Source organism: Oncorhynchus keta, chromosome 15, assembly GCF_023373465.1.
Source record: "Oncorhynchus keta strain PuntledgeMale-10-30-2019 chromosome 15, Oket_V2, whole genome shotgun sequence".
Lineage (NCBI taxonomy): Eukaryota > Metazoa > Chordata > Actinopteri > Salmoniformes > Salmonidae > Oncorhynchus > Oncorhynchus keta.
The window spans coordinates 19,648,648-19,675,732 of record NC_068435.1 but is presented as its reverse complement, the minus strand read 5'-3'; the positions used below and the strand labels follow the sequence as shown (position 1 = coordinate 19,675,732).

Here is a 27,085-nt window from a genome sequence, read left to right as displayed (position 1 = left end):
ACTGAATCTCAATTTTGTTTGATAATTTCTGCCATATTTTGTCTGAAATATAATGACATGTAGGCTATATGTTTTGCCTAAAATTATAAAAGAAAGTGTGAGAAATATAAAAAAGAGGGCTCGTCCGGGATTTGAACCCGGGACCTCTCGCACCCTAAGCGAGAATCATACCCCTAGACCAACGAGCCACTATAGAAGATGCTGGAATTATGTGATTTTCTTCGTTTAAAACAAAGTTTGTTATGTTTTTTTATTTTGAAAATTCAGATTCCTGGACGATAAGGTGCCCGGTTAAATATGTAACGTCAGTGCTTATGTAAACAACAATACGTTGTTTTTTTTCTTTTTCATTTAACCTTTATTTAACTAGGCAAGCCAGTTAAGAACTAATTCGTATTTACAATGACGCTGGGCCAACTGTGCGCCGCCCTATGGTACTCCCAATCACCGCCGGTGTGATACAGCCTGGATGATTGTTCAGTAAAATTAGAACAATAAATATTCCGAATTGCACGTGATCAACAATGTTTCTGAACAGACTTCAACATGCCATGGAATAGTTGTTAGCTAGCTAGCCAGCAACAGCGATGGACACCCCAGCCCACGAAGTCATGCATCATCAGACGCACCTTTACTTTTAACCAAGTAAATTGGATTTAAGTTTTCAGCGTTGGCACAGTAACCGGAAAGTTGCTGAATCAAATCCCGGAGCTGACAAGGTAAAAATCTGCAGTCCTGCCCTGAGTAAGGCAGTTAACCCACTGTTCCCCGGGCGCCGAAGACGTGGATGTCGATTATGGCAGCCTCGGCACCTCTCCGATTCAGAGAGGTTGAGTTAAATGCGGAAGACACATTTCAGTTGAATGCTTTCAGTTGTACAACTGACTAGGTATCAGCCCATTCCCCTTTTTGTTATTACACTATATATAATGTGCATTACTAGTCTTTGATTGGGTATAGGTCGTTTTGACAGCAAGCTAACGTTATCTAGTTAAATTAGCTCGTTAGAACGCGTTTAAACGATTGGAAGCTATCTATTGACCCACTTGTCATTCATTACATTCAAATACACGGGGTACTGTGATATGTATATGTGTTGTTAGTTACTGCTAACTGTTGTCAACTTAATATTTGTGTTTACTTGTTGTATTCCTTACCGTCGCCCAAAGTTAACCGCTCTCGCCTCATGTCGATCTCAAGTGTCAAATGATGTAGCGCCAGCTAAGCAGTTATCGCGCTTCCGTTTATGATATTGACCACTAGATGTCTCTGTGACACCACAAATAGCACCTCGTTCGTTTCTGTCTTTGATACGTGTATTTGGCTTAAGCCAAGTTTTCCATAATATAAGAAAACGTTTATATATTTTTTTAGCATTGTAGCCCATCAGCAATCATTCATATTTATCGTTGAATTTGCTACATTTTTGTTCACATGATCATGACACGGTAAAGTTCAACAATAACAGGTCATTCATCTGTAAATGTAATCAGAGACGAAGAGGGGAACTCTGATGTGTATCAAATCAAATTGTATTTGTCACATGCTTCGTAAACAACAGGTGTAGACTAACAGTGAAATGCTTACTTACGGGACCTTCCCAACAATGCAGAGAAAAAAAAGATAAATATATACACGGGGTACCAGTAACGAAGTCTATGTGCATGGGTACGAGGTAACTGAGCTAAATATGTACATGGTAAATAATAAACAGTAGCAGCAGCGTATGTGATGAGTCAAAAGAGTTTGTGCAAAAAGGATCAATGCATAGATTGTATAATCTTATGTATGCATGCATGATGTTTACGATGATGCACTTAATCAGATGTAATTCTGTAACTTCTACAATATTTGGTCAGAATAAGACTAACATAAGATGTTCTAAAGTCATAGTTTAGTCTACACGTACAGAAATCATACAGATACATTCAGTACGATTTGTACTTTGCAAAATATGCTGTCAGCGAATCTTTCTTTGGCATACGGGTCTTTATCGGGATATGTATTGTCATGTGACCCATTCTCAGCCATCTTGTGGAAACGGAGAGAGAGCCACACACAACTCGAATACAAATAAACCCTGTGCTGTCAGTAAAAGCAGAGGTAAGACAGCGAAGATTAAATGCACAGTTTTGCTATAAAATAAAGCTAAACTATCGAAATAAGTATTCACGATGCTAAAGATCCCAGTTTCCGCGAATTCAACGCGTTTATGAGTGTTGTTATACCAGCATGTTTGCTTGGCCTTGAGGCTCCGGCCTCAACTATGTGGTGGCACCGTATTCGGTCCGGAGCGAGATGGGAGGTTTTCCAACGAGAACCTCTTGTAGCGGAAGGCTCGTAGGCCGCACGGAGGTTTGGGGGTTAAGCGTGAACTCGTGTCAGCTCACAATACTTCTGCGATTTTGTAACAGTATGACTCTTTGTTTGTTTTCCTTTTGAGAAGCTTAGCATTTTCGTAGAAATGACCGATCAGTGATCGATCGTTACTGAAAGTTTTGTAAAACAAAGTTCTCCAGTTAGTTATGTCGACCAGTTAGCACAGGTTACTGTTCTAGCTAGCTATATAACAGCGTATCATTATGTATGGATAAATACAATAGCTAAAACGTTAACTATTATGCTATCAACTTGATTAACTAGCTAGTTAGCTGTCATGCAGTTACTTAGCTAGCTTGCCAAACAGCTTGGTAGCACATTGTGGCTAGGCTATGTTAAATGTCAGAAGGTTAGCCAAAATTTCTTTAGTTGGTTAGCTATCTAACATTTAACTTATTTTATAGCTAATGTCGATTGTCATAACGTTAATTAACATGGCTAGCTTGTTAACGTTAGCTAGTTTGTATTGCCAACTCACTAGCTAGCATCTAGGTAGCTAAAGTTTCGTATGGGAATGTGTGTCTGTCGGATTATCAGGCTAATTATGGCCAGCCATATGGGAAGCTAACGTTAGTTAGCTACTAGCGAGCTACTGTAGCTCATGTGTTGGAATCAATGAGGTAAACCTGTATATAGATCATTGTTTGGAATAGATATAATGCGTTTATGCAATTTATTAAACTTAATTAAAAAGTACAGTTTGTTATTTGCCTGACAGCCAATTTGTCAAGTTCCTTATTTTATAATAACGTGATACAATATTGATAAGACATAGACATGCATGTAGAAATCATTTGAGCTTGACATTGAAAGTTAGACTACTTCGAAACCTAACTAGCCAACAGTCCAAATATTAGCTGGTTGAAACTTGAATATTTAACTTGCATTTATATCAGTCACAAACTAAACCATTCATAGACGCTAACTGCCTTCAGCCCTATGGACTATAATATAGTATAATCTGATCAGGATTTTTGTTAAGAGTCCCGACGCTCATTAAGAACGTTAAAACCCATCACTTGCGTTACTGTTTTGGAAACCCAAATCAAATATTTTATTTCAGCAACAAATCATTTTCAACAAACAAAATGTTCTATTACTACACAGCTTTATAGCGTTCGGGTTCCCACACGGCCATATTTCCATTTTACAGCGCTTGTTTACAGAAGACGGGGGCGTAACTGTTCTAAATAGCCATCTGCGTCTTGAACACCAGTGTGTAAACGGAAGATGGACCCCACAAACGTGTTGTCACTGAAAAATACTCTAGGCTGGTTTACCGGTTAAAACAGTGTACATACAGTAAGTGTATATTTAGCGTTTGTGAAGTAATTTTGATGTGAAACTAGAGGACTTTATGTTTCTAGAACCTTATCACAATTGTGAATTTATTCATTTTTAGATTAAGTTTTTGGCTGTTTTGGCTGCTAGAGCCAATTCTCCTTTAAATAGCACATGTACGGGCCTTGGACTATAAGGAGCAACATTAGCCCAATAATGGACTACAGGAGCAGGCTACTGAGAGTGACATAATATGGCATCTAATCAATCATTTGTGGCTAGTCTCCATTCTTCACTGGGGCTGTTGTGGTGCAGGATCTCTACAGAAGTTGCAGCTTGATCTTTTTTTGTCACCATGAATAATGAATTCAAATTCTAATGTTGATTGGCTGTAGCCCATATGTGGCTTGCAACAGGTGGGAAGTTCAACAACAAATGCTTTCACTTTATTCTATAGCTATCTGGCTAGACAGATTGTGGTTTAAACATACCTTTAGGCTGACTACGGGTCATTACTAAGGGTCACTAACTGATCTGTGAACTTTAGCTACAGTGCCTTCAAAGTATTCATACCCCTTGACTTATTCCATGTTTTGATTTATAGCCTGAATTGAACACATATCTAAATTCTCACCCATCTCCATACACTACCCTATTTTCATAAGTATTCACACCCCTGAGTTATACTTTGTAGAAGCATCTTTGGCAGCGATTACAGCTGTGAGTCTTTTTGGGTAAGTCTCTAAAAGCTTTGCATACCTGGATCGTACATTTGCCCATTATTCTTTTCAAAATTCTTCAAGCTCTGTCAGAATGGTTGTATATCATTGCAAGACAACCATTTCAGGTTTTGCCATGGATTTTCAAGTAGATAAGTCCAAACTGTAACTCTGCCACTCAGGAAAATTCACTGTCTTCTTTGTAAACAATTTGAGTGTAGATTTGGCCTTGTGTTTTTGCCCTGCTGGAAGGTGAGTTCATCTCCCAGTGTCTGATGGAAAGCAGACTGACCAGGTTTTCCTCTAGGATTTTGCCTGTGCTTAGCTCCATTCCGTTTCATTTTTTTTATCCTAAAAAACTCCCCAGTCCGTAACGATTACAAATATACCCGTAACATGATGCAGCCACAACGATGCTTGAAAATATGGAGAGTGGTACTCTGTAATGAGTTATGCTGGATTTGCCTCAAACAATTTTTTTGTCCTGAATACAAAGTGTTAATTGCTTTGCCACCTTTTTGCAGTATTACTTTAGTGCCGTGTTGCAAACAGGATGCATTTTTTTAAAATGTTTTTATTCTCTACGTGCTTCCTTTTCACTCTGTCAATTTAATGTTAATGACATTTTTAATTCAGAATGTATTTAGGCATGCCATAACAAAGGTGTTGAATACTTATTGACTTAAGACATTTCAGCTCCAGATACTCAACTAGTCTGAAGGACAGTTTTTTTTTTTTTTTTTTGCTTCTTTAATCAGAACAACAGTTTTCAGCTATTCTAACATAATTGCAAAAGGGTTTCCTAATGATCAATTAGCCTTTTAAAACAATCAACTTGGATTAGCTAACACAATGTGCCATTGGAACACAGGAGTGATGGTTGCTGATAATGGACCTCTGTACGCCTATGCAGATATTCCATGAAAAATCAGCCGTTTCCAGCTACAATAGTCATTTACAACATTAACGATATCCACTGTATTTCTGATCAATTCGATTTTTTTATGGACAAGAAATGCTTTGCTTTTCAAAAACAAGGACATTTCTAATTAACTGCAAACTTTTGAACGGTAGTGCGTGTGTGTGTATTTTACATATGTATGATACCTCAAGGGTTGCGCTACAGGTGTACGGATGCACAGATGTTACATTTTTGTCCGATATCCGTTATTGTCCTTGCCAAAAAAAACAATACCAATACCGACAACCGGCCGTGATTGGGAGACCCATAGAGCGACACACAATTGGCTGAAATGTTGTATTGAATTAAGAGAACCATCAAGTTGATTAACAGTGTTCTGCTCTAAGTTCTGAGTTGTTAGGATCAAGGATTTCTCTGTACTCTGTGCTCCATTTATCTTTCCCTCGATCCTGACTAGTCTCCCAGTCCCTGCCGCTGAAAAACATCCCAGCAGCATGATCACAGCATGATCACCATAGGGATTGTGCCAGGTTTCCTCCAGACATGATGCTTGGCATTCAGGCCAAAGAGTTCAATCTTTGTTTCATCAGACCAGAGAATCTTATTTCTCATGGTCTGAGAGTCCTTTGGCTGCCTTTTGGCAAACTCCAAGCGGGCTGTCATGTGCCTTTTACTGAGGAGTGGCTTCCGTCTGGCCACTCTACCATAAAGGCCTGATTGGTGGAGTGTTGCAGAGATGGTTGTCCTTCTGGAAGGTTCTCCCATCTCCACAGAGGAACTCTGTGACCATCGGGTTCTTGATCACCTCTCTGACCATGGCCCTTCTCCCCTGATAACTCAGTTTGGCCGGGCGGCCAGCTCTAGGAAGAGTGGTGGTGGTTCCAAACTTCTTCCATTTAAGAATGATGGAGGTCACTGTGTTTTTGGGGACCTTCAATGCTACAGAAATGTTTTGGTAACCTTCCGCTGATCTGTGCCTTAACAATCCTGCCTCGGAGCTTTTGACCTCGGAGCCTTTGACCTCATAACTTGGTTTTTGTTCTGACATGCACTGTCAACTGTGGGACCTTATATAGACAGGTGTGGGCCTTTCCAAATCATGTCCAATCAATTGAATTTACTCCAATCAAGTTGTAGAAACATCTTAAGTATGATCAATGTAAACAGTATTCACCTGTGCTCAATTTTGAGTCTCATAGCAAAGGGCCTGAATTCTTATGTAAATAAGGTATTTCTGTCTGGTTTTTAAATGTTTCACTCATTTCTAAAAAAAAAAAATGCTTCGTCATTATGGGTTATTATTGTGTGTAGATTGAGGCAACCAAATATTTAATTCATTTCAGAACATGGCTATAAAAAAAGTCAATGGGTCTGAATACTTTCAGAATGCATTGTACATTTCAGTGCGATTATGAACTGTCAAGAAGTCCTTAATAAAGAAAGCTTTAAAGATATATTTCATATAGAGACTATACAGTACATGGCTCTGGAAATTACCTAAATAATTGGTATTATGTACCTGACAGAGGATCGGGTGTTGCAATATTTGTCACCATCGAATGACCTTTAAAATCAGAATTTGGGTCTGTAATCTGTGGCATAAAGAGAAATGGGATCGAAGATTTTCAATTCCATCAGCAGATTAATTAGTAATTGGCCTTTTGTGTGTTGATCAAAGAATGTTGAATGATGTCCTTGCATTTTCCTACACCCGCAGTAACATCTGCTGAATATGTGTATGTGACCAATACAATTTGATTTGAATACCTTTCCAAAAAAATATTGCATTGTTAATACATCTAATCATTTTGGCCCTTTCCTTCCAATAGAAGTTCTAGGAAGAATGGCAGAAACTCAGACACTCAACTTCGGACCAGAATGGTTGGTATAGCATCATGTTAATATGAAATCTTGTTGAGCTGAAATGTTGTATTGAATTAAGAGAACCATCAAGTTGATTAACAGTGTTCTGAGTTGTTAGGCTGGTTCGTTTTTTGACACCTGGTGCAGTTTTGAGGCCTGCCAGTTGTCCTCTAAACTTCACTTTTGTTTGTCTTTTTCTCCTGTCCCTCTTCACCAGGCTCCGGGCCCTGTCTGGCGGTGGCCATGGGGGTGGTAGCAGCAGTAGCGTTGCCACCTCGCCACCTCTCTCACCTGCAATGCCAAAGTATAAACTTGCAGACTACCGCTACGGGAGAGAAGAAATGCTAGCACTTTATGTTAAGGATAGGGAGGTGAGGCAAAGGGATTCCGATGTGTTCTAAAAGGATGCAGAGATACATGATTGGCATACAACTAAAGTGACTTGTATCGGCAGCTTCTGAAAAGTGCCCCAAGACAAAATTATGATTCAGCCTTTTGTGGAGTGAGATTTCTTTAAAATTCAAATATATTGTCACTTTCCTGTAATATGTGTAATAAACCTGACGTTGCAATGGATACTTGCTCATACAATTTCTTCCTTCTCCTTATCAGATCCCTGTAGACCTGCACGATAAGGATTTTCTGCCCATTTTACAAGAGGAGCCCCTGCCACCACTGGCACTTGTAGCATTTACAGAGGAAGAGCAGGTTGGTTCCTTCACTGTTAATTTACGAAGCCATGTTAGAATGAATATGCTAAATTAAGACTGCACCTTTCACCTTACCCTGTTTGTTTGTAACCAAATATAGAGAATTGTTGGTTATAGACAGGTCTGCCCCACCCTCCCCTTTTTCTTTACTCTTTCTCCCTCCCTCTCCCCCACAGAGAAATTTTTCCATGTCTGTAAACAGTGCAGCTGTGCTCAGGCTGATGGGGAGAGGAGGGGGTCCTGTTGGGCCAGGGGCGCCGAGGGGTCGAAGTACCTCACGGGGTCGAGGTGAGGAAAGAGCCCTATTCTCTCTGTGTCCATCTCAACAGTCTGAAGAGGCTTCCTCTGCTTGTGTCCTCTTCATCTGCGCTAATCAGAAAAACAGACTAGGTGAACTGTTAATTTCTTTCATGTCAATAAAGGAAAGGATACGAGGAAACTACTTTAGACTATTAGCTGTTGAGACCAGTGATTTATATATAGGTTGAGACCCACCCCTAAGAATCTTAACAATGTCTGCCAGCTTCACAGAAGGGATGTAACCGTAGCACTCTGTTAATAGGCTTGATAATGCTCCTGTCAGCAGAAGCTATCGCAGCTGGTTGAATTCATTTTCACCAGCTAGCTCCAACATTAAAGTGTGGCGTGTATGTTTGAATCCTTTTCAACTGTAATTTGAATTGTGGATTCAAATAAGGTATTTAAAATGTGTGTCTGGTAGGTCGGGGTAGAGGAGACGGAGGGTTTTACCAAAGAAGTTTTGATGACGTGGAAGGAGGCTTTGGACGCGGGGGCAGGGAGATGCACCGCTCCCAGAGCTGGGAGGAGAGGTAATGGACTATCCTTACTGGAGGCACAAACGTGTAACTGGAATTGTCACGCCCATTAACCTTTGACTTCAATGCATGATTTATGCAAATCTTCATGTTAAGTGGGTGCATCTTAAGATGGGTTCCAGGCTAGTGGAATGAGAATGATCAAAACTCATTTGGTTTATGGTGTTGACATATTGTCATGTTTTTGGTTATATCCATCTGTGTTTGACTATCTGCATGCTCAGTCATTATTTTTGTCTTTTCTCCTTTTCAAAGTCATGCTGAGTCTATTTTCTCCCCATCTAGGGGAGACCGAAGGTTTGAAAAGCCAGGTCGAAAAGAGCCAGGTTTGTGCCAATACTTGCTCATCAAATAATCAATGCTGTTTGAATGTGATATAAATAAAATGGCGGGTTAAATCATTTACAGGTAATGTAATCACTTTGCTTTCTCTCTCTCTCTCTGTTCCATTGACTTGGCAGAAGTTGCTCCTACCCACTTCCTGATGAATCATAGTAAGTTTTCCCTCCAGGGTACTTGTTCGTAAACCGTGCGTACAAAATGGACCCCAAAATGTGCGTGTGCCAGTTTTCACGCAAAAGTTGGAATTTATCAAAACTGAACTTGACGTGAGAATGTGCTTTCCTCCCCGCCAACTTTAAACCATGTGTACGCACAGTTTCTAGTGGTTGAAGTATTCCATTGCAAGAAGGCAGAATTAGCCATGTGCAAATTGTAGCTAAAAAACAGGTAGCTAAATATAAGATGCAGTCATTTCCCATTAGTGAGAGGAGAGAAGAATGCAAAGATAAAACATTTATTTTTTAAGTAATTAGAAATAGGCATCTATCTTCTATTTGTTTCATTTATATGATCATTGAAGAATCAATTCCTCACCTTTTCTGACTGATGGCTTCATACTGACGAAATTACCTAAAGGCCTCTAACAATTTAGGATAGGCTACCATTCGTCCCATCTCTCATTTAATTGGACCTACTTCACAGTAGGAAATAGATCAGCTATTTCAAGTATTTTGCTCTATGCGATCGGTTCACCTTTTCCATTGGAGTTTGTAGGCTACGTCTGAATAAAGTAATTTCTCGAGTTGACAATATTTCATTTATAAACATAATACATTATACGTATATCATAACCATTGCAGAATAAATTCCTCACCTTTTCTGGCCATGAGTTCATATTCCCAAAGTAGCCATGCAACTAATGACCATGCACATCTCTAATATAATTGGGCCTGTTAGATAGGCTATTATAATAAATCAAACCATCTGAAAGGGGTTTAGAACAGAGTAGAATTTAACAGATGAACACAGTTGATCTTTTGATCTACCACAAAGTAAGCCTACTTTAGTATTATTTTCTTTCCGAATAGACAGTTTCAGAGATGGTGGGCGGTGCAACATAATTGAATTTATACGATCTGTTAACAGGTCCACAACAATTCAGAAACTGTCAGATACAGCAATGTCACTGCAAAAAAATTACATTCTGCCAACACCTCCAAAGACATTTGGCTAAGTTTGCTATTGCTATTTACTTGTGGTACCTTTATAGGCTGTACACTACTTAATCAGAAAACAATACAGCTATGCAAATGTTTAGACAACCTCACAACTTATTTACTGTGACCAAGGATACCCTCAGGCTAAAAGTTTGAATCTCATGTATTTCTTGAAATTGTGGCGTTGCTACTGAGTCTTTAAAAATATATATATTTTAATAAAAAATGTCAACATTGATGTTATCCTTTTGATAAAATAAAGTTATTCCTTTCCTCCAGTCCGTGCTAACTACGAGGAGGTTGGGACCAGTGTGGGGGGCCTGCCAGTGAGGAAGCATGACTTCACGCGTTCGGAGAGTGAGAACTGGCGCACATCCCGGGATGAAGTGAATGGTGAGGATGGTGAAGAGGGGGGTTGGCGCCTGGCTGGCGCCTTGGCATGTGCCTTGCGACGGGACAGCGACCGGTGGTGCCCCCCGAGTCCAGGTGTGCCCTGTAGTCATCTCACACTGCTGCCACCACAATGTGTCCTGTCGTGTGTGTGTGTGGGTGATGGTTTCAATTGCAGGCCAACCTCGATACAACTCTAAAAGGGAGATCTTTTAAAAAGCTGGTCTTATCCTGAACTCACAAATCACAATGGACACCTCAAATCATACTAAAATCCCTCTCTTGTTCAGGCCTCATGGCCAACCAAATGAGAACAGGTTTTCAACAGGAAATACTCCAATCTGTCCATAGCTTCATAAAAGAAAGCATCACATGCATCTAAGAAACAGCAACATAAAGTGGTGGTCTTCAATGTGAGGGAGTGGCTGGCGTAGAGCTGAGTGCCGGGTCCTTAAACAGCTCTTCTCCTCAGACGGGCCGCGGTCGGCAGGGTGGCGAGAGGCCCACCCAGGGGAGCAGCCGCGGCAGCGCAGGCTCCCTTTCGATGCCAGGGAGGACGAGCGCGGCTACAGGCATCCCCCATCGGCCAGCGGCAGCCTGGAGGAGGATGGAGGGGGCAGCCTGCCAGAGTGGTGTCTGGAGGACGCTGAAGAGGAGACGGGCACCTTCGACTCTTCTGGAGCCTTCCTTTCGCTCAAGGTTCGAGTGAGTGAATAGTCAGTTTAAGAAATTAGTAGGACCTGCACACATGATTTGAAGTCTACCAAGTAGTTATACAATGATTTGTTTTCCCCGAAGGGCAATTTGTTTGCTGCAATTACAAATATGGCATCGGAGCACTGTGAGATATGGAACTCTGCCAGGCTGCTATGAGAAGGATATATATATATCTCCCCCACAGAAAGCTCCCAAGGAGCCCATCCTGGAGGAGGCAGAGCTGGACTTCAGACCCCTGGAGGAATGTGACGAGGGTCTGGAGGAGGACGGACACCCCCGGGAGACCAAAGACACAGACGGAGAGGCCAGGAGAGAGCCCATCAGAAAACAGGGTGAGTTAACTTCTTATGGCTGCAATCCCGTTGGCTGCAAACGGGAGCGACATGACAACAGCCAGTCAAAGTGTAGGGCACCATTTTCAAAACATCAAATCTCAATTAAAATTCCTCAAACATACATGTATCTCATACCATTTTAAAGCTATTCCCGTTGTTAATCCCACCACAGTGTCTGATTTCAAATATGCTTTACAGCAAAAGCACCACAAACGATTGTTAGGTCACCACATAGCCACAGAAAAACACAGCCATTTTTTTCCCAGCCAAAGAGAGGAGTTTCAAAAAGCAGAAATGGAGAAAATTAATCACTGACCTTTGATGATCTTCATCAGGTGACACTAATAGGACTTAATGTTACACAATACATGTATGTTCTGTTTGATAAAGTTCATCATAAATGTAGATGATAATACAACTTATACACTTGGAATTATAGATATACCTCTCCTTAATGCAACTGCTGTGTCTGATTTCAAAAAAACTTTACGGAATAAGCCAGCCATGCAATAATCTGAGACGGCGCTCAGAAAAATTTGTCACAATAGCCACCATGTTGACGTCAACATAAGCAAGAAATTGCATGATAAATATTCCCTTAACTTTAATGATCTACATCAGAAAGCACTCCAGGAATCCCAGGTCCACAATACATTTTTGTTTTGTTTGATAATGTCTGTTATTTATGTCCAAATACCTTATTTTGTTAGCGCGTTTGGTATACACATCCAAACGCTCATTCTGGTCAGCGTTAAATCGGGCAAAAACTTAAAGAAGTTATATTACAGGTCGAAGAAACATTTCAAACTAAGTACAGAATCAATCATTAGGATGTTTTTAACATATAGCTTCAATAAAGTTCCAACCGGAGTACTCCTTGTCTTCATGAGCAATGGAACGCAAGTGAATACCATGAGGAATAAGCGTGATCATAAAATGGCTGCTTGATAGACACCTGATGCATTCTGCTCTCATTCACTCCCACAACACCATAAAGTCTCATTAAAATGTATATTATTGGTTGACATCTAGTGGAACCCCTAGGCAGTGCAACATCATTAATAGCTCAAGGGGATTTCATTGGAGACTCTGAATATATACAAAGCTCAGATTTCTCACTGTTTCTTCCTGTTTTGATTTCAACTCAGGATTTTGCCTGCCATATGAGTTCTGTTACACTAACAGACATCATTCAAACAGTTTTAGCTTCTTTAGTGTTTTCTATCCAATACTAATAATAATATGCATATATTAGCAACTGAGACTGAGGAGCAGGCCGTTGACTTTGGGCAACTTATTCATCCAAGCTACTCAATACTGCCCCCCCAACCATAAGAATTTAAAAGTGGAAACTGTCCGGCATACTGTATTTTTGCTCTCAATACTAAACTGTCTATGTGGAGATAAATATTGATTCATGTGTCTTGTTTTTGTCTCTAGATGTGGGGAGAACGATAGAGGCGGCGCCCCCTGCTCCCTCTCCTACTGAGCCCCTGCCCCCCAGCCAGCCCGATAGAGTAGAGGGCCCTGAGGGGCCATTGGAGAAGCCACTTGAGCGACCCCCTGCCCCGGAACACAGGCCAGAGGGCAACAAAATCCCCCTGCACACCCCCATGTCCAACACAATGCTGGACTCTCTCTCCATCCCCCACACTGTTGCACACACTCTCACAGGTAGGTTTACATACAAGCAGTGGAGGAATGCAGTCAAATCTCCCACCTCTTGAGGCTGTGTTTGGAGACGTATTGTTGCGTCTTTCTTTAAACCACCTCCACCTCTGACTAAATGACACCTTTGTTTTCCGCAGTAACCTTGTGCTTAAATTATACACACAGGATTGCATGTAATTTGAGATTGTCATCTGTGAGAGACTAACCCCACACCCTCTTGCCTCTCCTGTCCAGTGTCGGCCCCGTCGTCCACCATCCAGATGCAGCAGAAGCCCCTGGATGTTCCCGTGGCCGTGCCCGCCCCGCTGCCCTTCAGTGCTAGCCTCAGGCCACAGAGCACGTCTATCATGGCTCCTAACAATATGGCCACCAGCACGGGCCTCATGGCGCCCATCGGAAGGCCCACGGCCATGCCACCACACCACACTATGGATGAAGATGAGGGACTGAAGCACTTTGAACAGGTTAGTGGACAATGACTACGGTTTCTGGAAGTTAGTTGGTTACAGAGCTGCATGTTGAGCAAGTTAGTAAAAGTTACCAAGCTGGTTTTGGTTTTACTGAATTTGGAGCATGTCTGGACATGAAACGTGCAGTGTGGGTTTATTTTTGGAGCACGTCAAGAATATGGAGAGGGTGTTTATTGAATTATAATGAAATGATTGCAATTTTTCTATCTCTCTCCCTGCAATAGTGGTGTTTGTTTTGGGATACTGTCATGGTGCTCTACATGTACTCCCTGAATGAACAATACAATTTAACTCTCGCTCGCTTTTATAGGAGGCAGAGAAGATGGTGGCGTATCTACAGGACGGTGATGACCGGCTGGCTGCCAAGAGCTCAGCTACCAAACCAGCCGGCCTGCCACTCACACACGAGGCTGCTCTGAAGTGGTTTTATAAAGACCCCCAGGGAGAGATACAGGGTGAGACAGAGTGAGGGGAACGGGGCTTCTCTGAATGAAAATCTGCATACACTGCAACCAGTAAATGGAGAAATTTCAGTGACTTTGTCAAATCGAATAATGTCTCCCCCTCTCCAGGTCCGTTCAGTAACCCGGAGATGACAGAGTGGTTCCAGGCGGGCTACTTCACCATGACCCTGCTGGTGAAGAGAGGCTGTGACGAGGTCTTCCAGCCCCTGGGTGAGATCATCAAGATGTGGGGCAGGGTGCCCTTCGCCCCCGGCCCAGCACCGCCACCCCTACTGGTAACCATCACACACCTGAGCTCCATCCAGCATTCTAAAATTCACTACTTTGTATTATCCTAAAATTAATCTTAATTAGTCTATGAGCAATTCAAAATGTTTCCGATGCACCTCACACCATCTGCATCGTCTCATGGTCAAAGCAAGTTTATGTTTAGCATAGGGCACGTTCAGAAGGCAAATGTTGTGACGTTGCCATTCCTTATTCTAAGTCAGAGGTTTGTTCACTCTACATAACATATTGAACGTTCCACAACATTGTGCCATGCTGAATGCAGCCCAGGTCGTTGTCCCTTTGCCTGTGTTGTGGCTCTACTTCTCTGTCCCCTTGCCGATCCTATGTCTTACTCGGCCTGTCTCCCCAGGGTGATGCCGGGGACCAGGAGCGTCTGAAGCGGCAGCAGGAGCTGACGGCCCTCAACCTGTACCAGCTGCAGCAGCTGCAGTACCAGTACCTTTTGAGGCAGCAGTATGCCCAAGCCCTGGCCCAGCAGAAAGCCCAGGCCCTCAGCTCAGCACCACACCAGCAGCAGCAGCAACAGCAGCAGCAGATCAACCTGCTCCTCCAGCAATACCAGGCCCTCAAGATGAGGTCAGCAGAAAACACGTAAGCATATCTGCACAAACACCTCTGCTGCAATACCAGGCCCTCAACAAGTTGAGGTTGGAGACACAGCTTCAGCATTACTAGGCCCTCAAACACTCTCACTTGGCTCCACCCCCCTTACTAGCACTGACTTTGCTGATAGCTACCTTGAGAAAAAATATGCTTACTATGACAGATATGTGGTTGTCCCACCCAGCTATATTAAGATGAATGCACTTAACTGTAAGTTACTGAATGATGAAGACATACTCGCACACTCAATATTACACGGGTTCTCCTCAAACATCTTTCACTGTGGGCATTATTCAATGCCGTGTCAACATACTGGTGTGTTCTGGTTATTTATGCCATTTCTGTGTTTGGCTCCCTGTGTAGAACATCTGAGTCTCTCTTACCTCCTGTGACTCGGTCCATGTCCGTACCAGAATCCCAGGGTTCTGTGTGGGAAATGCAGAACACCTCTCAGGCCTCCTGCACATCAAACATCCAGCAACCCACACCCAGTGGTAAAACTTAATGCAGAACACACACTGAAAACATTAGCACTCATTTTGTTTTGGGCTGATGTTTATAACCAATTTAGCTTTTGAAAGTTCGAGTATCTGAACCTTCTCAATTCACCAAAAAGTGGAGAAGGCTCAAAATCATATGAATGAATGGGGATCAATGATATATAATGACCATCCATCCAGCCTTACTAACTGACTGTTTTGTGTGCCTGTGCAGCGTGGGAGGGCAGCAGTGTGTGGGATCTGCCCATAGACTCCATGGCCCAGGCCCCCACCATAGAACAGATGCAAAACCTGGAGAAGAATAAGGCTGCCAAGGTAAGAGCACCATATTTTCTATACTTATGCAATCCTAAGTTGTAGATCTTTATGAAGTGCCTGGGGCTAGGGCTCAATGTGGGGAATTTGACTGTTTTTAAACACTTTTAAAGGTTTAGCGTTATGAATTGCCACAAGCAGCAATAAGACTGTGCCTGAGTATCTGTGCATGTGCTTCACTCAGTGGTGTAAAGTACTTTACTATACCGGACAAAAATATAATCGCAACATTTTAAAATGTTTTTCATGAGCAGAAATTTTCAATACGAACAAAAAGCTTATTTCTCTCAAATTTTATGCACAAATTTGTTTACATCCCTGTTCGTGAGCGTTTCTCCTTTGCCAAGATAATCCATCCACCTGATGGGTATGGCATATTAAGAAGCTGATTAAACAGCATGATCAGTACACAGGTGCACCTTGTGCTGGGGACAATAAAAGACCTCTCTAAAATGTGCTGTTTTGTCACACAACACAATGCCACAGATGTCTCAAGTTTTGAGGCATGCTGACTGCAGGAATGTCCAACAGAACTGTTGCAAGAGAATTGAATGTTCATTTATCTACCATAAGTTGCCTCCAACATTGATTTGAGAATTTGGCAGTACATCCAACCAGGCTCACAACCGCAGACCATGTGTAACCACGCCAGCCCATGTCTGAGTATTGGAGTGTTCCCCTGGCTATCCATAAATAAAATGGTGCTGTCTGGTTCGCTTAATATAAGGAATTTGAAATTATTTATACTTGAACTTTCGATTATAAAGTAAAATCAAATACTTTTAGACTTTAACTTGTATTTTACTGGATGACTTTCACTTTTTTTTTGTCATTTTCTGTTAAGGTATCTTTCCTCAAGTGTGACAATTGGGTACTTTTTCAGCCACTGGCTTCACTCTGCTACAACGTGGTAGCTACTGGACCAAAACAGCAGAGAATTTTTGCCTTCTACTTTAACGTTCTTAGTTGTATGTGGAAATCGGCCCGACAATGCAGTTTACTTCGTGCATCGCTGAGTTATGTGAAAAGGTGTTTTTTATGTGGTTGTGATTTACTTATTAACTGTAAATGTCTTTGATCAGCTGGAGCTGGAGCGGGGTGAGGCAGAGCTGAGTGCCAAGAGGGAGGAGGAGGAACACAAACGCCAGGAGGAGGAGCAGCTAGCACGTCAGAAACAGGTGGGGGGGTTCATTAGACTGTTGCCTGCTGAAATATGCATGTCAGCTTTGTTGATGTTCAATATATGATTGCCTAGAGTTGCAAGATTGACCCATTAGCCTGTAAATTCCTAAGAGGAGGCCTTAATTTATGTTTTATGCAACTGATTTGATAGATTTCTCTATCCACAGGAGGAGGCATTGAAGAGGCAGCGGAAGCAGCAGCAGGAGGAGGCACAGCGCCAACAGAAAGAGGAGGAAGAGGAACGGCATGCGCAGGAGGAGGCCCTTCGCAGACTGGAGGAGAGGAGGAGGGAGGAGGAGGTGGAGAGGAAGCAAAGGGAAGAGTTCCTCCGCAAACAGGTGCTGGGTTTCACAATAAAGACCAGTACAGGGTCTTCTTCAGTAGGCACCAAATAGAACAACATTTAGTACAACGGGAAGGAACAACCTGGTTTTCAATAAGAATTACTCAATATTTTGCTACTGTGTGCCTAATGAATACGACCCTGCCCTTATTGTTTGGGACTGGTGATACCAAATGCAAATTTCCACATACAGGTGTAGGATCTTAATTTGATCTGTATTGTCACAGCAACATAATTCAGCAGCAACAAGATTTTTATTTTGTCCATAATGTTGCTTGTTTGGTGGTTAGGCTATTAGCTGGCCTAAAGTAGGCTTCATGAAATATGCAATACTGATAATATAACTGTTCGTTTGGTTTTTCTTTGAATTTATGTAAATCAGAAAGCACATCTGCATTTCTCAATAAAGTTGGCCCTATTTAAAAAAAAAAACGTGTTATCGTTCCTCCTTAGGAGGAGGAGCGCCGAAAGCAGGAGGAGCTGGAGGCCCTGAGGAGGCATGAGGAAGAGAAGCGGCAAGAGGAGGAGGAGGCAGCGGCTGCGGTGGCTTTGGTACGGCAACAGCAGGAGGAGGCGAAAAGGAGGGAGCAGGAGGCGGCGAGGCAGCAGGAGTTAGCCAGACAGAGGCAGCAGCAGCAGGAGGCGCTCCGCCGACTACAGCAGCAACAGCAGCTCGCCCAGATGAAGGTAACTGACAGTATAACACCTTAAGACACCTAACACTACAACAGCTAGGTACCATCGACTGCACAATTAGTGATGGGGGGGGGATTGATAGTTACATACGGGATGTTGTTTTTTTATGTATAGTTTTGACAATATTGCAATATTATCTTTGCGCTAGTTGGCTGTAACTGCACAGCTTGTTCTCCATCTTTTTAAGTTGGGAGCCAATTAGTTTTCAGCACTTATTTCCATGACTGATTTAAAACTCGTTTTGTCATGGCTCTGTCTTGTCCCTCTGCAGCAGACATATGGTGAACAATATGTTTGGAACATCAAATTGCAATAAAAAGAGTGTCGGATCGCAATACATATAGATTCGCATTGCATATTGTGTCGGCACCAAAGAATCGTGATAATACTGTATCGTGAGGTCCCTGCCAATTCCCAGCCCTATACACAATACTATATTATATAAAGTCTGCCTTAGGAAAGAGGTCTTTTGACCTCAATGGGACTTCCTGATTAAATAAAATATAGCCTATAACCTATATAGCCTATAACAATGTAACAATATAGCCTATAAACAATGCACTATCCTACTAACAATAATTGAGGTCAGGATATCATAAATACTGTATTTGACCTTTTTAATTGAACATTAAAATGTGGCGTTGATCTTTTGGTCTGGTATTTATTGTGCTAATCACATACATGAGTTCCTGTATGTGAATATTTCTTTGTCATGGATACAGCCCTGACTGTCCTGCTTGCCGTTCTCACTGACTAACCGAATCTTTGTCCTGTCCCATAGCTGCCGTCTTCCTCTAAGTGGGGCCAGCAGTCAGCAGTCACGGCAGCAGCCATCTCTCAGTCCCAGAACGCGCTGTCGCTCGCTGAGATCCAGAAAGGGGAAGAGGAGAGAGAACGACAGGCACGAGAGGAGGTAAGTGCAGCTACAGTCAAAGTATTACGTTTAACATGGGTGACACCTTAAATCTCTTATGGCTGCAATCCCGTTAACGGGATCGATATGACAACAGCCAGTGAAAGTGCATGGCGCCAAATTCAAAACAACACAAATCTCATAATTAAAATTCCTCACATACATCGTATCTTTACCGTTTTAAAGGTAATCTTGTTGTTAATCCCACCAGTGTCCAATTTTCAAATATGCTTTACAGCGAAAGCACCACAAACTATTGTTAGGTCACCACCAACTCACAGAAAAATTCTGCCATTTTTCCAGCCAAGGAGAGGTGTCACAAAAAGCACAAATAGAGATAAAATGAATTACTAACCTTTGATGATCTTCATCAGATGACACTCATAGGACTTCATGTTACACAATTACATGTATGTTTTGTTTGATAAAGTTCAGATTTATATAAAAAAATCTCAGTATACATTTGCGTGTTACGTTCACTAGTTCCAAAAACATCCGGTGATAGAGCCACATTTTACAGAAATACTCATTCTAAATGTTGATACATACAATTGTTAGACATGGAAATATAGATATACCTCTCCTTCATGCAACCGCTGTGTCAGATTTTTTTTAAACTTTCCGGAAAAAGCAAACCATGCAATAATCTGAGACTGCACTCAGAAAAGAAAATACAATTATCCTCCATGTTGGGAGTCAACAGAAATCAGAAATAACATTAAATATTCCCTTACCTTTGATCTTCATCAAAATGCACTCCCAGGAATCCTAGTTCCACAATAAATGTTTGTTTTGTTCGATAATATCCATTATTTATGTCCAAGTAGCACGTTTAGTACACAAATCCAAACGCTCGTGCAGGTCCAGCCGAACGTCGGACGAAAACTTCAAAAAGTTATATTACAGATCTTAGAAACATTTCAAACTAAGTATAGAATCGATCTTTAGAATGTTATCATAAATCTTCAATAATGTTCCAACTGGAGAATTCCATTGTCTGTAGAAAAGCCATGGAACGCAGGTCGCTATCATGTGAAATGCGCGTGACCAGGACCTGGCTCTCTGCCCGACCACTGACTCAAACCGCTCCCATCTGGCTCCACATAACAGTAGAAGCCTCATTCAAGTTTCTAAAGACGGTTGACATTTAGTGTAAGCCTTAGGAAGTGCAACAACCAATATCCCACTGTGTATTCAATAGGGTCTGGGTTGAAAATCGACCAATCTCAGATTTCCCAATTCCTGGTTGGATTTCTTCTCAGACATCATTCAAACAGTTTTAGAAACTTCAGTGTTTTCTATCCAATACTACTAATAATATGCATATATTAGCAACTTGGACTGAGGAGCAGGCCGTTTTACTCCGGGCAGCTTTCATCCAAGCTACTCAATAATGCCCCTGCAGCCATACCAATTTCTTGTACCTGTTTTGATACGATTTTCTGGATGATAATGAGTTTTCCCACTTAGCACTAAGGTAGCATGAAATAGAATTGTTCTACAAATCCATCATGCTTTATATCCTAGATCCGTAATCATGAACCCCCCTCTCTCTCCACCCATGCAGCAGCGGCGCCAGCAGGCGGAGCACCTGAAGCTCCTGCAGCAGCAGGCCCTGCAGGAGGCCCGGAATCCCCAGGCCAAGCTCTCTGGCTGGGGAAGCGTGGCCAAGCAGCCGGCCACGACGAAGTCCCTGCTGGAGATCCAGAGAGAGGAGGCCCAGCAGGTGAAGCAGAGGAAGGAGCAGGGGGCTGGGGGCCAGCAGCCCAGTCACCCCACAGTCACCCAGCAGAACCGTGCACAGAACAGAGCTGTGAGTTGGTTCGCTCGATCATTCGTTCATGAATTTGTCTGCATTCATTCATAGTCTTCGATATCATGTATTTGGCGATGTGCTGATACTGTTGTCTAAAAATGGGACCCACGGACGTTTCAAAATGTGTGTAGTTGTGAACGAGCTCACCTAATTCAGCTAATCAAGAGCTTGATGGTTATTTGACATGTTGAATCAGGTGTACTAGCTGTAGACTAGATCAAATACATGGAGAGGCTTGGGAGGTTGGGGAAACATTCCTCTTAACTTCTTGACGCACCTATCCCGGTAGCGGGATCATTTTCATCAGCATCCGCTGAATTGCAGAGCGCCAAATTCAAATTAAATTACTCAAAAATTTAAATTTTCATGAAATCATAAGTAAAATATAGCAAAATACAAAACACTGGCGTGTCAGATTTCAACAATCTTTTCGGCGAAAGGATACCAAGCTTTTATGTAAGAACATCTCTCAGTAGACAAAATATTACAAACAGCTAGCAGCAAAGTAGATTGGTCATGAAAATCAGAAAAACAAATAAATTAAATCGCTTACCTTTGATTTTCGAATGTTTGCACTCACGAGACTCCCAGTTACACAATAAATGTTCCTTTTGTTCCATAAAGATGATTTTTATATCCAAAATACCTCCATTTGTTTGGCGCATTATGTTCAGAAATCCACAGGCTCGAGCGGTCACGACATCGCAGACGAAAATTCCAAATAGTATCCGTAATGGTCGTAGAAACATGTCAAACGTTTTTATAATCAATCCTCAGGTTGTTTTTACAATATATAATCGATAATATGTCAGCCGAAATGTAGCTTCTTCCATAGGAGAGAGAGAGAAAATGGCTGTTGCTCATGAAAAACTCTGCTGGCACCCAGCCATCCACTGACGCGATGGGTTCTTTCTTGCTAATTTAAAAAAATAAAAGCCTGAAACTATGTTTAAAGACTGTTCACACCTTGAGGAAGCCATAGGAAAAGGAATCTGGTTGATATCCCTTTTAAATGGAGGCAAGACATCCAATGGAACAGAGAGCTATCAGGAAAACTAGCACTTGTTGGATTTTCCTCAGGTTTTCGCCTGCAATATCAGTTCTGTTATATAGTTATATAATCACAGACAATATTTTGACCGTTTTGGAAACTTTAGTGTTTTCTATCCTAATCTGACAATTATATGCATATTCTAGATTCTGGGCCTGAGAAATTGGCCGTTTCAAATGGGTATGTCTTTTAGTCAAAAATAAAAATACTGCCCCCTACACTGAACAAGTTAATCAAAGACAACCCTGTTTGAATACTACTTGGACGTAATGACACTGGTCTGACCAGGTTGGATCTCTCTTTCTCTAACCCCTCTTTCCCAAGACCACCGCTCTGAGCCCCTCAGTGTGGGGCTCGGTGGCCACCAGCGGCGGGGCTCCTAACTGGGGCGGTGACAGCAGCATCTGGGGCGACAGCACCAACTCCAACATGGGCTTCTGGGAGGAGGAGGTGGCCCAGGCCCCACCCCCCGCCAGGAAGCCCAACGCTCAGAAGAACAACAAGGGCAACGCCAACCTCAGGTACAACCTCAGGACACTTTTACAGCTCGCAACTGATTGACAGTATATATTTTGGCTGCTGGACTTAAGGAAGGTGGTTGGAAGGACAATTTTATACCACTAATATTTGTTTTATTTATTAATGGCAGAGTCCTAGATTCTGCTGAAGTTTACGTTTCACTTAGTCGTATGTTGTCAACACACTAAGTGAAAATTCCACTGAAGTGGAAGTATGATCAAATTAGTCTGATATAATTCAATACCATGGATCACTTGGTTGTTCAAAAGGAAGTCAGTGTATCTAATACTGTGTGATAACTGTGTGAGCAGCAGTCGGGCCAATAAGAAGGTGGAGGAGGAGGAGAAGCTGCTGAAGTTGTTCCAGGGGGTTAATAAGAGACAGCAGGATGGCTTCATGCAGTGGTGTGAGAAGACCCTGCACACCCTCAATACTGCCAACAACCTGGATGGTGAGTGTGTGTGTGTATATGTATGGGTGTGTGATATATATATATATACCCTCAACACCGCCAACAACCTGGACTGTGAGTCTCTCTATAACGTACTATACAAACCAACAATCTAGGTGTCTGATATGGCACCCTATTCCCTATAGACCCTGGTCAAACGGTGCACTTTTTAGGGAATACGATTCCAATTCTAAAGGGAACTCAAACCTAAAGTAATCTTTACTGTGTGATCCCATCTTTAAAAGTCACCTGCCCCTCTTCCTCCTCTGGCTGCAGTCCCGACATTTGCATCCTTCCTGAAGGAGGTGGACAGTCCGTACGAGGTGCACGACTACGTGCGCGCCTACCTGGGGGACACGTCCGAGGCCAAGGAGTTTGCCAAACAGTTCCTGGAGCGCCGTGCCAAGCAGAATGCCAACCAACAGAAAGCGCCCCCGGCCCCGCAGAACCAGCAACCAACACTAAAACAGCAACAGCAGGTGAGAGAGACACAGCAGACCAGGTCATTGGTGTGACTTTGGTCTAGTGGTAACATTCCTGCCCCCCCCAGAGACCGGGGTTCAATCCCTTCAATCTGTCTCCCACGTGCCTGTACTCTCTTTGATTTCCTCCCTGTCTAAATATTCAAAAATAACCCCAAAAAATAAATTACATTGGAGAGTTATGTTGTAGTCTAGTCAGAAAGATAGAATTGTACAGATTTCCCTGCTTTCCCATGTTGTCCTGGTCACATCCCTGGGTCTCGATGACCAGTTTGTGTGTCGAGTCAGGTGTGTTGGTTCTAAGCTGGATCAAAAGTTCTCCCATAACAAGGTTGGTCTGTGACCACTGTTCATTGGCTTTCAAAATGTTACTTTGGACCATCATGTAGAGAGAGAGAGAGACCTAATATTGCTGGACCATAATATTTCAGATATCCATACATTAATCAATACCCTGCTACCAATGTTAGTAGTTATCTGACCCCTCATTTGCTTTGTGACTCTATTTCCCAGGATTCAATGTGGGGTGTAAGCGGGACAGGCTCTCCTCTGTACCAGTCAAACCACACCAGCCTCCAGCAGCAGGCACGCTTTGAGACCGTCACCTCAGGGAAGAAGAAGAAAAAGCAGAAGATGGTCCGGGCAGACCCCAGCCTGCTAGGTGAGGAATAGACTATTAAAGCACTGTTTGTCAATGTTTTTTTGTGGTACTTTAACCCCTTTTTCTCCCCAATTTTGTGATATCCAACTGGTGGTTACGGTCTAGTCCCATCGCTGCAACTCCCCTACGGACTCGTGAGAGACAACGGTCGAGAGCCATGCGTCCTCCGAAACATGACCCTGCCAAGCAGCACTGCTTCTTGACACATTGCTTGCTTAACCCGGAAGCCAGCCGCACACCAATGTATCGGAGGAAACACTTCCAGCTGGCGACCGAAGTCAGCATGCCCAGCTCGCCATAAGGAAATCCCGGCCGGGCCAAACCCTCCCCTAACCCGGATGACACTGGGTCAATTGTACCCCGCCTCATGGGTCTCCCAGTTACGGCCGGCTGTGACACAGCCTGGGATTGAACCCGGGTCTGTAGTGATACATCAAGCACTGCGATGCAGTGCCTTAGACCGCGATGCAGTGCCTTAGACCGCTGCGCCACTCGGAAGGCCTGTCAATTCGTTTTTTTTATCGACTTTCTAAATCTCTTCTCATATTTGATACAGCTTTAGCTGGCAACCCAGAGCATGAACCATCCACCAATAGTGTGTTTAAAGAAACAGTGCTACACCAAGACATTCTAGTGAAAAGCCGTAACGGCAAGAAAGCTGAATAGCCAATGTTTATATGGCTGAGAGCAGGCGGGATTCTTGGCCAATCCCATTCACGTTGAAATGCTGTGTAACATGGATGCTAAGCCATTCGTCAATCACTACCCTCTAGAAAGTCAAGGTATTCGTCAAACTTTTTTCCTTAAAAGTACGCAATGTCACGATTACAAAGCTATGCGATATTAACTTCTTGACGCACCCATCCTGTTAGCGGGATAATTTTCGTCAACATCCGCTGAATTGCAGAGCGCCAAATTCAAATTAAATTACTGAAAATATTTAATTTTCATGAAATCACAAGTGCAATATAGCAAAACACAGCTGAGCTTGTTGTTAATCCACCTGGCGTGTCAGATTTCAAAAAAGCTTTTCGGCGAAAGCATACCAAGCGTTTATGTAAGGACATTAGTCTCTCAGTAGACAAAACATTACAAACAGCAAGCAGCAAAGTAGATTGGTCACGAAAGTCAGAAAAGCAATAAAATGAATCGCTTATCTTTGATCTTCGGATGCTTGCACTCACGAGACTCCCAGTTACACAATAAATGTTCCTTTTGTTCCATAAAGATTATTTTTATATCCAAAATACCTCCATTTGGTTGGCGCGTTATTTTCAGAAATCCACAGGCTCAAGCGGTCACTACATCGCAGACAAATTCCAAATAGTATCCGTAATGTTTGTAGAAACATGTCAAACGTTTTTTGTAATCAATACTCAGGTTGTTTTTACAATATATAATCAATCATATTTGAACCGGGACTGTAGCTTCTTCAATAGGAGAGAGAGATATGTCTGCTCCAAGCTGTTGCGCATGCAAAACGCTGGCACTCAGCCATACAATGACGCGATGTGATCTTTCTCGCTAATTTTTCAAAATAAAAGCCTGAAACTATGTCTAAAGACTGTTCACACCATGGGGAAGCCATAGGAAAAATAATCTGGTTGATGTCCCTTTAAATGGAGCGAAGGCAGGCAATGGAACAGAGAGCTTTCGGGAAAAACAGCACTTCCGGTTGGATTTTCCTCAGGTTTTCGCCTGTTATACTCACAGACAATATTTTGACAGTTTTGGAAACTTTAGTGTTTTCTATGCTAATCTGACAATTATATGCATATTCTGGGCCTGTTAAATAGGCAGTTTCATTTGAGTATGTTTTTCATCCAAACATCAAAATACTGCCCCCTACACTCAAGAGGTTTTAAGGAGAAAAAGTTGATAATCTCAGAAAAGATCTGTACTGTTGTACATCTTGTTCACGTAATTCATGCTGGTGTTGGGTTGTTGAGCCAGCGCCCAAATGATTCCCATTCACTCCTGTGCACTCCTTGACTCAGAATGTACTGTTCTCATTGGCGTTACGACTAATGCTAATTGGATTAGCATCTCTTCTGACTACCACATGCATACCTCTCATACTAAATTAATTTTTCCCTGTTCTCTCTCATCTTCCCAGGTTTTTCTGTGAATGCGGCGTCTGAGAGGTTGAATATGGGTGAGATCGAGACGGTGGAGGACTTTTAAAGGGACTGCTCTGCTGCCAACCCTACTGACCATATCGTTCTGAACAGCTGCCATTGTACCCCCTACAACCACCACCTTCACACCCCAATGTCCCTTTCCTTTTGTGAACAGCATCCTCTTTCCGTTCTGTTTTGTACTTTAATTTAACATTTGTCATTGGAAGCTGGGGACGCTTTCCAGTGCTAGAGGACCCCTCAAAAAACATCCCTAATGAGTATTTTGCCCTATGTGAGACGGGGAGAAGGCTAACGAAGCAGCCAAACAATCAAACAGAACCATAAAAACCAACCAAGCATTGAATCGAACAACAAATCAATCAATGTAAAGGCCTAATCTGACTTCTCCCAAAGAAAAGAGCTGAGGGCAGGACATGGATGTCTCTCCCTGTCTGTGGTCGGTTGTTCAGTCCCCTCCTAGTATCTTGTCTGAAAGTATACAGAAGAGAGACGTTACCTGATGCAATCTTTTCCCCATGAAGTTGAATGCATTGGGGGGGATAGAGAACTTTTTTCTGTTTTGTTATTTTTATTTATTGAATGTTTTTCTCCCCCTCTTTTCTCCTCCTTCCTTCACTCCTGTTTGTGGATGGTGGTGGTATTGTAGGAGCCAAGGATGTGTGTGCCCACTGATGTCCTGTTTTAAGGATATGTTTGACCGTTCCAAGTAGTTATCCATTTCTTGTAAAATACTAGGCTGTTTAAAGAATAACCTTTCAATTCTGCATCTGTATTATAATATATGAAAATGATGAACTACTGGAGTCATACTTTTCTATTGCGGTATGAAATAAAACAGTCTCTTGTGTGGGCTGTTCACACCTCT

General features: G+C 42.4%; 1 protein-coding gene, 1 long non-coding RNA gene and 1 other non-coding gene across 14 annotated transcripts in view; 1 reads left to right on the top strand and 2 right to left on the bottom strand.

The window, feature by feature from the left end:
• Window positions 1-1,193, bottom strand: part of LOC127907620 (uncharacterized) — a 6,755-nt gene extending 5,562 nt beyond the window's left edge. Inside the window, exon 1 of the long non-coding RNA XR_008065174.1 lies at window positions 1,158-1,193. This is a non-coding gene — a long non-coding RNA (uncharacterized LOC127907620). The remainder of the gene's footprint in view (window positions 1-1,157) is intronic.
• Window positions 117-188, bottom strand: trnap-agg (transfer RNA proline (anticodon AGG)). The gene has a single exon. It is a non-coding gene; the product is annotated as a tRNA-Pro (tRNA).
• On the top strand, window positions 550-27,085 carry LOC118394591 (GRB10-interacting GYF protein 2-like). Of its 12 annotated transcripts, none has more exons than XM_035787927.2 (28): window positions 550-719; window positions 7,131-7,182; window positions 7,382-7,535; window positions 7,777-7,872; window positions 8,051-8,264; window positions 8,596-8,704; window positions 8,966-9,036; window positions 9,172-9,204; window positions 10,489-10,695; window positions 11,072-11,304; window positions 11,501-11,648; window positions 13,092-13,325; window positions 13,557-13,786; window positions 14,103-14,247; window positions 14,365-14,531; window positions 14,897-15,138; window positions 15,514-15,644; window positions 15,865-15,965; window positions 17,048-17,143; window positions 17,315-17,485; window positions 17,944-18,177; window positions 18,968-19,099; window positions 20,667-20,912; window positions 22,291-22,487; window positions 22,797-22,936; window positions 23,213-23,415; window positions 23,932-24,079; window positions 26,196-27,085. In XM_035787927.2, the coding sequence occupies exons 2-28, from the start codon at window positions 7,145-7,147 to the stop codon at window positions 26,261-26,263; spliced, it is 4,188 nt and encodes a 1,395-aa protein (XP_035643820.1). In that variant the 5' UTR covers window positions 550-719; window positions 7,131-7,144; the 3' UTR covers window positions 26,264-27,085. The 12 variants fall into 12 exon arrangements, with proteins under 12 accessions (XP_035643820.1, XP_035643814.1, XP_035643813.1 ...); XM_035787921.2 differs by lacking the exon at window positions 550-719 and adding an exon at window positions 1,977-2,103; XM_035787920.2 differs by lacking the exon at window positions 550-719 and adding an exon at window positions 2,135-2,413 and having other exon boundaries at window positions 11,072-11,298.